Genomic DNA, 12,518 nt, shown 5'->3' with positions numbered 1-12,518 from the left:
TACTTCAAAGTGCTGACTTTGGGCCCATGTATTTGTTTGTAAAATGACCCCTTCATTAATAGAACAAGAAGCTGTATTATGCCTTGTTTACTATTCAGTGACAGGCTGGATGTGAAAGCATTTTGTAAACTAATATTACATACTAATGTGAGGCCATTATTATGTCTTTGTGGTCAACATGTTTACAAATTTGTTAGTTTGCATTTACACACATTCCCGTTCAATTTATGTCCTGGTCCATCGTTTTCATATTTCAGCTGTGGAGGCCTTGATTCAATCCCGTTTATCGTGCAGTCTAATTAGAGCCCTGAAATGTTTGCTTTATTTAGAATTTGTCACTTTACATTCCAAAGAATGAAGATTCAGTGTTCTTTAAAAGACTAAGATTCTAAGATATTATAGAAGTGAATTCTAATTGTCTGTCTTCAGAAAGCTGTGGGATTTTGTGTTTTCATCAAATTGGTCACCATTTTTGGAAACATTGCAGTAAAATCTATTAGTTTTATGTCAGTGTTCGTCACAAGATGGCAATGGTATTCCAGTGGGGTAGCCATTAGGCCCGTGGGGCTATTTACATCTAAGTTAATTAAAATTAAAGCAAATTAGAAACTTGGTTTCTTAGTTTCAGTAGCCACATTCCAGGCGCTCAGTAGCCAAATATGGACAGTGGCTTTGCACAGTGGAGATGACAGAACGTGTCTATCCTTACAGCAAGTTCTATTGGATAATCTTGCTCTAGAAGAAAGGAAATCTAGTATCACATTGTTCAGAGGTATCCAGTAGTTAAGTTTCATGCAGAATTTTGCCAATTTAGGCTTCTAACCTAAAATAACAAATTTTAATAAGCCAATCAGGTTTCCCCATCTATAGCCTTTTCTGAAGTTACATTTAGAGTGTTTATGGTCTAATATTTTTAAATGTTTATATCTCTCTATTGGGTCCTATAGGTCCTGTGTGACAGACATGTGTGAATGTCCAGTCCATAAAAACTGTTACTGCGAGTCATTCCTGGCATATACCCGGGCCTGCCAGAGAGAGGGCATCAAAGTCCACTGGGAGCCTCAGCAGAATTGTGCAGGTAAGAAAGTCCTGGTGGATTCACCCATCAGAAGTTTATTGCAATGCCCAAGATGGCAATGGAGGAAACTTGTGGATGCTGATGTGAATGGCTGCTTGCCCCCTTGCCAAAGGAAAATCCCATTGGTAGCCCAGCTAGATTTCAACTTGATAAAACACAGGGGCTTCCCACTGGGCAGCGTAGACAGCACTTAAGATAAATGCTTTATGACAAGCATATTTAAGCAATTTAAGGATTTCCACTGTTGCAAAATCCTCTCGACCTCAAACTACCAGCTGGATATACTTAGCTCATGGACGGTCATAGCTGTGGCTTAGGTTATGTGTGAAGCAAAGGAGATTTGGGACAATTACAGTCATTTAAGGTCTTCAGGATAAACATGATAGTTTTTTTTAAAGAGATTGTTATACAAAGCCTAGTAGCATGTTTTTCTTTTTTTCCCTCTGGGACATTCCTATAATAGTTGTTAATAGCTCTTTCGCCACAGGCAAGTTAATTAGCTTATTTGATATCTGTAAAATGGATTCCTTTATTCATCCAAGAAATATTTGCTACAAAATGGCTAGGTACTGGGCATTGTTCTGACACTGTGGGTACTTTTATGAATATAAGAGATGAAGCCCTGGTCGTTGACGCACTGGCAGCCTAGTGGGAGAAACAGAGAGAAACATAACTCTACAATAAATATTTGCAAATGATGGTAAGTATGAGGAAGGAAACAAACAGGGCAGAGTGATAACAAAACAATTGGAGAGGGCTGAGATGGGCTGAAGAGGGAGGCTTCTCTGTGCAGGTGCTATTTCAGCCTAGCCCTGAAGAAGTGAAGGGAGGGCAAGCATTCTATGCAGAAGAAACATGTTTGATGGCATAAGGCAGGAGAAAAATTATTAGCATGCTCTCAAAGTGGAGAGGAGTCAGTGTGGTTTGAGCCTGGTGGGCAAGGGGAAGAGGGGCGCAAGAGGAAGGTAGGGCAGGAGCAGGAGCTGAACCACGCAGGACTTGGCGGGGCTTGAAAAGGAGTCTAGCTTTTATTCCAAGAGAAGTGGAAGCCTCTGATAGCTTTTAAGCAAGCCTCTTTCTGCTTCCCAAAGATGACCCTGGATGCTAGATAGAGAATAGATTGGAAGGGGACAAGATTGAAACCAGGGTCCTAGGCAGGAGGCTATTGTGATAGTCCTGATGAAAAGCTGATGGTGGCTTGGAATAAGACGCTGGCTGTGCTTGTGGAGAAGAGGGGAGAGAGACTAGATTTTGGAAATTTGCAGTTTTACAATAATAACCTGGTATATAGCTACCAACATTAGTGATATGTGGGTGAAGCATCTCAAAGAGTATCCAACTCATAGAAGATACTCAATCGAAATTTGAAGGAGAAATGGCTGAATAGTTGTCATTTAGTTCAAGGACTGGCAATTTTTTATCTTTAAATGGCTGGATTTGCCTGAAATAAAGAGACTGGGATTTTCAGCATACTATCCTAGTCCTAGTAGCTTTAGCTCACATCTCAGAAAAGAAGGCCATTCATGCCATTGCTGGCTCCACAATGTCTACATTGGCTGAAGATAAGAGTGGTCATCTGGTTAAAAGAAGGGTCAAGAAGAATTGCCTTGAAGCTGTGATTGCAGTGTACAGATATCACATTCACTGAGACCTGTGAGTCATAACCTAGCTGGACATTGGAATCACCCTGGGAGCTTAAAAAATAAACCGGGGAACCTAAGCCTGTGCCCTATGCCCTGACCTCTTGCTTCAATTGACCTTGTGCACCTGTTAAAACTCCCCAGGCGATTCTGACCTGCAACCAGTGTTGAAACTCCTGAGTTAGTTTGTGTGTTTACTTGGGTTGCTTTGGGAACATAGGATGATGGATATTTGGGGGTTGCTGAAGCTTCCTCAGCTGCCCCTTGGTTTAGCCACTAGTCTCTGTTTTTCAAAAAGCACTAAAGCCCTTTCACCTTCCTCTGCCTTCTGTTTTGGCTGCGCCCCCTCCTCTGCAAACCCAAGTCCAATCTTTATATCAGAGTTCACCTTTCCATAGCAAGTGAGCTGTTCTATCAATGCTGCCCTTCTCAGAGAGGTATTAATTTGATAAACATAATTCACTTACAGTGTGGCTGAGGCTGCTGAAAGGTGAGGCAAATGGCCGACCTGTAACCTGACGCATCAGTGCTGGGTAGAATATGCAAGGGTAAGGTTTTTGAGGAACTGGGTCCTTCCAGCCATCTTGAAGGCTCCTAGCACCCTTTATTTTGAATCCCCCATTCCTTGAACCTACCAGAAAATGAATAAATAAATGAAGTCAAGCACCCATGCAGCCGTCTATCCTGGTATAATGCAGCGCTCAGCAGAATTCTATTAATTTTATTAACTGTGGTAGTGCTGTGGTTGTGATCGTGTAGATATAGGATATATGAGCCTTTTCTGCCTGGCCCAGAGCTATACTTAGCACCATTTCAGTGCACACATTGCATCTGAGGACTACACATTTCAAGTCAGCATCTTGATTTCAGAAACTGAGTCTCTGGAGCTAAAATTACTTTTCTAATGGAAAAGAAATATGGCTCCTGAAAGATTCCATTTACTTCTTCTTAGTTTAGCCATCTGGGTGAAGTATAACTCCATTGAATGAAGTTCAGTGGGAGGGGAACGTTTTAGACACTCTCTCTCTCTCTCTCTCTCTCTCTCTCTCTCTCTCTCTCTCTCACACACACACACACACACACACACACACACACACACACACACTTTACGGACTTCCAGAGACTGACAGTTGGTACATGAAGAAATACATTTACAGAGATCTGTAGCATCTCTCAGTAGATTCGGTTCAGATTCATCTAGAATATTGAAGACTATAAGAGTCCTCTTTACTTGTTTTCAGCTCCCAGGTCCTTTGACTCATGACAGCACCTAAGGCCACATAAGACAAAGAAGAGAAATCTTCCAGAGAAAAAGTTAGGAAGTTGAACATATAAGAAGTCAGTCAGGCAAGAAACTCATAATGAACCAGTGACATTTTAAAGTCTAGCCTGGATTTTAAACACTGTTATGACTACAGACACAATATGCCTCCACTACCTATAGCATGAAGAACTAATTTAGCATGCGAATTACTAAATAAAATGTAATATGCTAAGAGCTATAGTGAAAGTATGTAAAAGTTTAATAATAACCATTTCTATTACTATACACCCTTTTTAAACATCCTTTTCCCCAAGGACTATACTAGCATTTCACATTATATTTTATCTTAATAATTCCAATAATACTTTATATGGTAATATTATATTACTTGCATTTTACTGATAAGGACATTGAGACTTAAAATAGTTCAGTAATTTGCTGAAATTCACAGAGCTAGGACGTGAGGAGCTGGGAGTTGGACCCAGTTCAGCTTGCATCGTTGCCCCATCCTTAATCATTATGATTAAGGACAGAGATGATATCTGATCACATTTTATTAATCATTACGAGAACACAAAGACCCAAGAGCATGGTGGGAAAAAAAAGAATGCATATTTATGTGCTTATATTAGTGTCAACTAATTCATCCAAACATGTAGCTAAATCTTAGTCACCTTGGTGACTTTGCAGTTTCTGTTTGTTTGTTCCCTATCACTGGTGGTTGTTACTTGGTACCTTCTGACTCTAAATTTGTTGTGATCTTGTCTGCTGTCTCTTACATTGTTGTCCTTAGCAGAATGTCTGCCACCTGCTTATTACTGATACTAATTGTCACTGCACATTCAATAATACATTTTATACATGGAAAAGGTGCTGGAAACGTGGGTGTTTGTGTCTTTCTGTGGCACAGTGGATGGTCTGCTGGGCTTGTGAACAGTTTTCTCCTTCTTTGTTTGATTCTATAAACCCCAGATGGTTCTAGCTCCTTCCCTGCAGCAACTCTGCCCTACTTATATACACTGAGATTTTTCTTGACTGATTGGATGCCTCCTGTAAAAGTTCAAGAGATAAAGTCAGATACTGTGACCTTCAGCAGCCTGTAGGGGGATGCAGAGAGGGTTGAGTTCCGGAAGTCACAGAGCCATGCTGCTTGAATGTATTGGTAAAGCCAGCACATAATGTTTTTATGTTTCACCCATGGCTGTTTGAATGCCCCTTGGAGAATAAATGCACTCTAACTCTCACCACTTTGGCAGATCCCTGTTGTTGTTGTTGTTACACTGTTTAGCCAAATAAATCCTTTAAAATGCATGTGTGCAAATCAAATTACGCCTATGTTGTAAGACATGATCGTACGCCTTTTATAAGTTTGAAAAAACGACTGAATTCACAGAGGGTAAATGAGGGTTCAGGTTAGTGTTAGTGTTCTAGGATCATCTAAATGTTGTGCTGAATTAAAGGCAAATCTGATGATGTCACTCCACAGCTTAAAAGGCTTCCGTTTGCCAAGGTTTGTGGGGTCATTTGTGTTCTCTGACCCCTGCTTACTTCTCTGCCTCTATCTCCTACTGCTCACCCTCCTCAAGGTCCATGCTTCTAACCCCCTAAACCAAGGATCCACCCTTCTCTGATTAAGCCACAGTACCTTGCTGCTGCCTGCACCCCCACCTTTGTTTCTGCTGTTCCATGTATCTGAGAAGCTCTTCCTGTCATTGTCTGTCTGACAAGTTTGCTCACTTGATACACAGGATCCATTCTCTGAAGTTTTCCTTGATCTCTACCCAACTCTCAGCACTGAGCTAATGTCTTTCTCTCTTAACTCTTCTCCTGTACTTTGTTCTCATTGTCTGATGTGACACATCTTATATTTTATTAAGAATCTATTTATACATCAGCTTTACCTATTTGGTTATAAGCCCAACCTTCTATAACTGGAGGACAGAGATGATAACTGATCACATTTTATTCCCCAGGCTTAAGAGAACGCCTGGCACATAGATACTCCGTGGATGTTTATTGATTTAATCTGAATTGAATTGGAGAAGAGGAAGGATAATATAAGAGAGAAAAATCTTTTTTTTTTTTCTCTAGTAGTTTTCATTTTCTGCAGTCTACTTTTGACTTGTAGACTGTGAGGGACATACCAGTCTTTAAAAATCAAAAGGTAAAATGCCTCAGAAGAAGTTGAAAGGTAGAACTAGAAGACAGAATTGAGAGGTCAGAGAGAGGAGAAGACATGGGAGAGTTCATAGCGAGAGGATAGTCAGGGAAACACAAAGAATGTGATAGGAAAGAAGAAATGCTATTGAGAAGTTTTTATACTACGAGGAATCCTTGCAAGACTCAAAGGGCAGCAAAGCCTCTATAGGGTAAGGTGAGCTGAAAGATGCATTCTGGAAGCAGCGGAGTGGAGAATGAACTCAAGACTGCCCAAATGAAATCCACACTGGAAAAAGGAATGATGGATTGAATGCCATTAATATGAAATCCTCATCCAGGAGGCATGCATTGAGCTGCTCCCCGGTGCCTGTCCCTGTGTCAGAACCTTTGGTTACAGAAGACAAGAATCCTGCCCTCAGGAGCCCAGGCCTCAGTAATATGCTCTCTTCAACTGCGGGTGATTGTCACAGTGACCCCCAGAACCTTTAAAATCAATAACTACACAGATGTCACAGTGACCCCCAGAAGCTTTAAAATCAATAGCTACTGCAGACTCAGAGCAAAAACCTTTAGGGATAAGCTGAGAAATAAATATTTTTTCAAAGCACCTCAGGGGACTCTTATGAGTATCTCTGACTAAGAACTATAGCTGTACTATAATTGGGGAATTAAAGCAAATAAGCCAATAACTATTATCATGAAAAGTACTGTGGGTTGCAGAGAGAAGGCAACTTGGGGGGATATCCAGAAACTCTTTGAAGGAGGGGACATCTGCATTGTAATAAAACTGATAGACTGGAAAAAGAGTCAGAACTAATGGTAACAGATTTCAGAGGTCTCTAACTGGAAGAAAGAGATAAAACTGTAGTAATTAAGGAAGACAGAGATCGAAGAGAAAACAGTGTCGGGGAGATTCCAGGAGGTAATATGAACATTTAATGCTAGGAAGTAGGCACAGAAACTCAAGAGGGACGGTCTTCTCCAGGAGTCAACAGAAGAACCAAGAGAGTTCCGTGTCATAAGATAAAATGGACACAAAGACCAAATATTTTGCAGAGTTGTCTTGGGAAAATGGGAGTTGCCAAGATGTCAGTGGATATGGACATTAGTGAAAACTTTGGAGGGAACTGCTTCGACCAAGGGGTGGGTGAGGAAGATGAGCTGACAACGTTAATTAATTGCAGGCAACTAGGCTAACAAGACTGTAAATTCTTCCACAATGTCTGGAGGTGAAAGGAAAAAGAAAATAAATCTGATGGATTAGGGAATATTTTTGTTGTTGTTAGATAGGGAGAAGATTACTGTGCTAGGAGACAAAGGGCAGGACAAGTTCTGAAAGAGATGGGGCAGAAAAGAAGAATGGCAAATCCAGGATGGGTGCACATGAGAAGAGGCAGTGAGGCGTGAGTTTAGGGTGCTCCTGCAGATGACCTAAATCCAACGCCAAAAGAGGGTGAGGGCTCTGGGATGGGGAAGTACCCCAGTAGGGCTTGAGGGAGAAGAGGATGGGAAATAGTAGGACCTAATTCTACTTTGGAAATAGTTTTCTTCTCGGTTGCTAAAAAGGAATGAGTCTCTGAGTGAAGCATAAATGTAGGGTTTGTTTGCAGGATCAAATGTCAATCTCAGCCACTCATTAGAATCACCAGTGTGGGGCAGGGTCGGAAGGAAAAGGAAGTGTTTTGTTTTGTTTTCTTACTGATATCCTGATCCCACCTTCAGGGGTTCTAATGCAATTGATCTGGAGTGAAGTCTGGGCATTAGGCAGTTTCCCAGGTGATTCTAACTTCTAGCTGTGACCACCATTAGTCTACCAAAGCATAACAACACATGAATACAATTACTGTGTGTAAATATGATACTCAGCTTGGATGTATATGTATAGGGTATTCTGTTAGTCACTGAGAAGAGAAAAGAAGAGGACTTTGAAGGGATCTGTGAAAAGACAAAAGATTACCAGAGAAGCCTAAATTGAGAGACTTTAAGGAGGGGTTATGTCCATCTACCCACTCACTCATCCACGTATCCGTTCACTCAATCTCTCAATAGTCCCCTGTGTATCTACTAAATGTTAAACACCATACCCCTGCAGAAAAGTAAATAAACAGGGCAGCATTCCCCTCTAGTAGCCTATATTTTAGTTGGTGTGTGTGTAGAGAGAGAGGAGTATGAGAGGATGAAACTGGTGACTACAATCTCATGTTGTAAATACAGTGATGGGATAAGCAGCAGGTGCTCTGCGTATCAGTCAAGGAACATCCATCTCATCCACACAGAAGAGGTGGGAATTCAGTTGAAAAGGTTGGAAACTCAGTTGAGAAGAATAGAAGGCGGCGTGAATGGTGGTGACATTCATCGAGCTAGATAATGGCACCAGATCAAGGCACTGGAGTCCACCATTCACAAGGGAGCCCATTGATGTCATCTGTAGAAAAGAGCAAGGGCACAGATCACAGAGGGGTAAAGAGGGGTAGAGGACAGATCCTGAGGTGCAAATGGAAAATTCCAATCCCCTCTCTGTTGTGGTTATGTCTGTTTCATAACAGCTTTATTGAGCAAATATTTATTGCTGGCTTCCATATCTAATGCTCGCCATGTTCCAGAAAATGTGTGTGCTAATGATAAAGTGAGGGACCAGACAAAATCTCCACCCTCAGGGAGCTTACATTGTAGTGTTGGAAGACAGAGTAAATATGATACAATGTCAGGTAGTGGTATGTGTAAAGAAGACATAAATAGGGAAAGAGGTAGGGAATATGAAAATGCTATTTTGAATAGGAAGTTACCTTTGAAAAGGCACCTCAGAAAGCTGAGAGCAAGCCAGGCACAGGAATCAATAAGGCATAGGTTACGTGGGGCGTTTCAATATCATTGGCTAGTAATGAGCTGGTACTAACTCATCCCTGTACTGGTGTATCAGACAGCAGCCATGTCATTTACCTCTATCCCCAAAGCATCTTGTATAGGGGCTTTGTTCAGAGCAGGTGTTTACCAAGAGTCAATGGTTTCATTAACAGTTGGAGCAGGGATAAATAAATAATATGGCAGTGCTTAATATGAGTCTATACAGAAAAATGTTGATTATAGAGTCAAGTAGTTTAAAGTCCATTGTATTTAAATGTTATGTTTTATACAACTCGGGTTTTGAATAGTAAGTAAGAGGTGATAAAAGGTCACTGATTACTGTTTGGACAGAATGTGCCCTCTCATTTGTTTTTAACAAGTGTAATGGATATTTGAGAAGCCTTCATAGGATTTATTTTATGGTGCTCATTAACTTTGTTAGTTAAATATGACCAAACACCAACATTTTGTGGCAACTCTAATTGCATAACTTGAAAGACTCAAAGTGAGGCCCATTTGCTGGCAAACCAGTTCTACCTTTAAATTTTACAATTTCGCGATTCCTCACCAGGTATTATTCTGCAAACAGCATAACCAACAGAGGTGTTTAAGCTGAGAATGTCTTCCATTGTTGTTACTTTTGTTCAAAGCAACTTTAAATGAAGATTGAATTGTTACTGGTGTTCTTGGAGGGTTCCTGCTCTAAATTGCTACTTGTGTCAACATTCCTATTCTTGAGAAATGAGGGGTGGCCCCTTCAACTGTCACTAGATATAACTCAGATGGAAAAGTCTGTGTGTCACAAAACTTCCAGCATGTTTGCATTATGTTTTTCTGACAAGTCTAGTCATGAATTTTCAGGATCTCTCAGGATTTTGTCAAAATCACTTTGCCTCTAAGTCAATAAAGACAGTAAATTGGCTGTGACATGGCAACGTCATATGACCCAGCCAGCCACTGTCCTCCCTGCAGTCACACATCTGACTTTTGTCTATTTTGCTTGTCTCAATCTTGCCCCAACATGCCTTAAATTTATTGATTTAACACACAACCACATTGATTAAAATATGTCACACATTTCCACTATCCTTGGTAGGTCTTTTCTTTGTGTGTAATTTCATATATTTGAATATCAATGTAGTTGCACAAAAATATTCCTATTCATCACAGCTCAATAGCTGAGAGGACTATTTGTAGCACATGTTTTATACTATTTAGTTATTTGTACAATAACTACATAGCCTTAAAGATTTTCCTGTAGACTTACACGTTTATAGTTTATCTTATCTCAGAATAAGATAAATTCTTATTCAGATCTAGCTACGTTTGTTTTTATAGATGTAGGTGATTCCCAGAGTGTGTGAGGAATGTTGGATGTTTGTAATTCTCTTGCTAAAATGCAAATCTGAGCCTGTGCTATGGAAAGGTCTATGCCGTGACATGAGCCTGCAGGAATGGCGTCTGGCTGAGGGTAAATTAATGGGGCCTTTCTCCATGTCATGCCTTTGTCTCCTTCTGTTTTTCAGCCACGCAGTGTAAGCATGGTGCTGTGTACGATACCTGTGGCCCAGGATGTATCAAGACCTGTGACAACTGGAATGAAATTGGTCCTTGCAACAAGCCGTGCATTGCTGGTTGCCACTGTCCAGCAAACTTGGTCCTTCACAAGGGCAGGTGCATCAAACCAGTCCTTTGTCCCCAGCGGTGACCTTTGTTTCGATCCTTAAGACTTTGAAACCTGGTGATTTTGACACTGAAGCGGAAGAGCCAATGAAGGACTGCAGTATTTGCGTGCCTGATTCTGTAAACACACACACACACACACACACACACACACACACAGAGTATATATGTGTATATATATAGATATATTCAAAAACATTTCATCATTTATATAAACGATAGGGGGATTATTATATGTATATTTTTTGCTATAAGACATGTATTGTTTCTAGGATTCTAATCTGTAAGCCATTGAACATGTTGTATAAATACACCAGGTGTTTTTAATTTAATGTGGTGGCATGCAGATACATTGGATAGTGTTAACATCACATACATTTGTCATTTTTAAGGAAGTTTTCTAAGAACCCTCAATTGCCTGCCTGTATTAATTTTAGCTTTGAGTCAGGATTTGTAATTGAGTGGGAAATGTGTTTCTCTGGGGAAGGGCACATTTATCTAGGGGCATTTTAGGTTTCCAAAGAAAGGAATGTATGCCTGGGAAAGATGGCAGGAGATTGGTGACCGCCCTAATGGTGCATGAAAAACGAGGCATAGGCTGTTAGAATGTATTAGGTCATGGGCTAATATTATTTCCAAAATTGATTGGTTGGTTGCCAAGAAATACATATTTGTCACTAGGGCATAACCAAAGAATCAAGTGATTTCTTGCCATCCTTGCATATTTCTTGAGTCTTCTAATCATCTATGTGTGTATGATGGATGTGATCATTTATATGTCATGTGTTGAGATTAAAGGGTGCCTGGATGACATGTTAATTTTATTGAGCATGAGAAGGTATTTGAAGAAACTGTTGCATAACATATGAAGAAATTTTGATTTCTCTGAATCTCAAAGCAATCTAAAATGGGCAAATCTAATGAGTCGATGTAAGCCACCTACATTTTGTGGCTATTCCATATATAAAATGAAAGGCTTTAGTTATTTCTAGAGGAGTCCCATCCAATGGTATTTGGCAACTGTTAATATGTCATAATTATTTGACAGTGGAAGCGCCTTTATTGACCAACTGATTTAACATCAGTCCAAAGAACAATCTGTATACTTGCTCTCATTTACTGATAGCCTACTACTAGTTACCATTTGATTGTCTTGACTTTTGCCTTCAGTTAAATTGGTGAAAATGTCAACAATAACAAAACCCACTGTGTCATAAAATAAAATGTTCTGCATTGTAGTCAATAAAGGGCTTCAGATGTAAAAAACACTGTATTTTCTCTCTCAAGATGTCCTGTGTTGTACTTTATGAATAAGTTTTTCAACTTCAGGTTCATCAAATTTTAACAGCTTTATTTAGTTATAATTTTTGTATCTTACAACAGTATATATAAAGACTATTATTAATAGACAAAAGCAAACTCACATCTTCAAAAACCCAGCATGTTGCCAATGCTTGTCAAAGACATTTATGTTTCTTTTACATTCATGACAGCTAAAGTATTAACTTGGGTTTTTTCCTGTTTTGCTGGAAAATCCCAAGTTGTTTGAGTAAACTGAGTAAAGTACAGGACATAATAGTGACTGGCTGGGGTACTGGGCCTTTTTTTTTTTTTTTTAATTGTTGTGTTTGGATCTTAATTACCCTAGTGTCTGCAGCCTGAGGTAGTCATGTCATTGTTTCAGTGCTGCCCTTGGAAAGTAGGCTTTGACTTAGGTGCCTTGAGATCTAAGTGTGGTTTGTGACCGTGTCCATGTTATTTAAGCATTTGGGGGTCTCACTTTTGCTTATCTGTAACAAAGAGGCCATGTAGTATAGCTATCAGGGTTGAGAATCAGGAAAACTAGACC

The 12,518-nt window shown here is 40.0% G+C and overlaps 1 protein-coding gene across 1 annotated transcript in view; it reads left to right on the top strand.

Annotated features, from left to right (window-relative positions):
* BMPER (BMP binding endothelial regulator) overlaps positions 1–12,249 on the top strand; it is a 237,154-nt gene extending 224,905 nt beyond the window's left edge. Inside the window, exons 14-15 of the mRNA XM_032286821.1 lie at positions 948–1,078; positions 10,513–12,249. Coding sequence (XP_032142712.1) covers positions 948–1,078; positions 10,513–10,694 — 313 coding nt within the window. The 3' untranslated portion in view covers positions 10,695–12,249. The remainder of the gene's footprint in view (positions 1–947; positions 1,079–10,512) is intronic.
* Positions 12,250–12,518: the final 269 nt, after the last annotated feature.

This window comes from Sapajus apella, unplaced genomic scaffold (assembly GCF_009761245.1).
Source record: "Sapajus apella isolate SASKATOON/1434 unplaced genomic scaffold, GSC_monkey_1.0 scaffold19, whole genome shotgun sequence".
Lineage (NCBI taxonomy): Eukaryota > Metazoa > Chordata > Mammalia > Primates > Cebidae > Sapajus > Sapajus apella.
The sequence above is the reverse complement of the archived record's forward strand: the minus strand, read 5'-3'. Positions and strand labels throughout refer to the sequence as shown.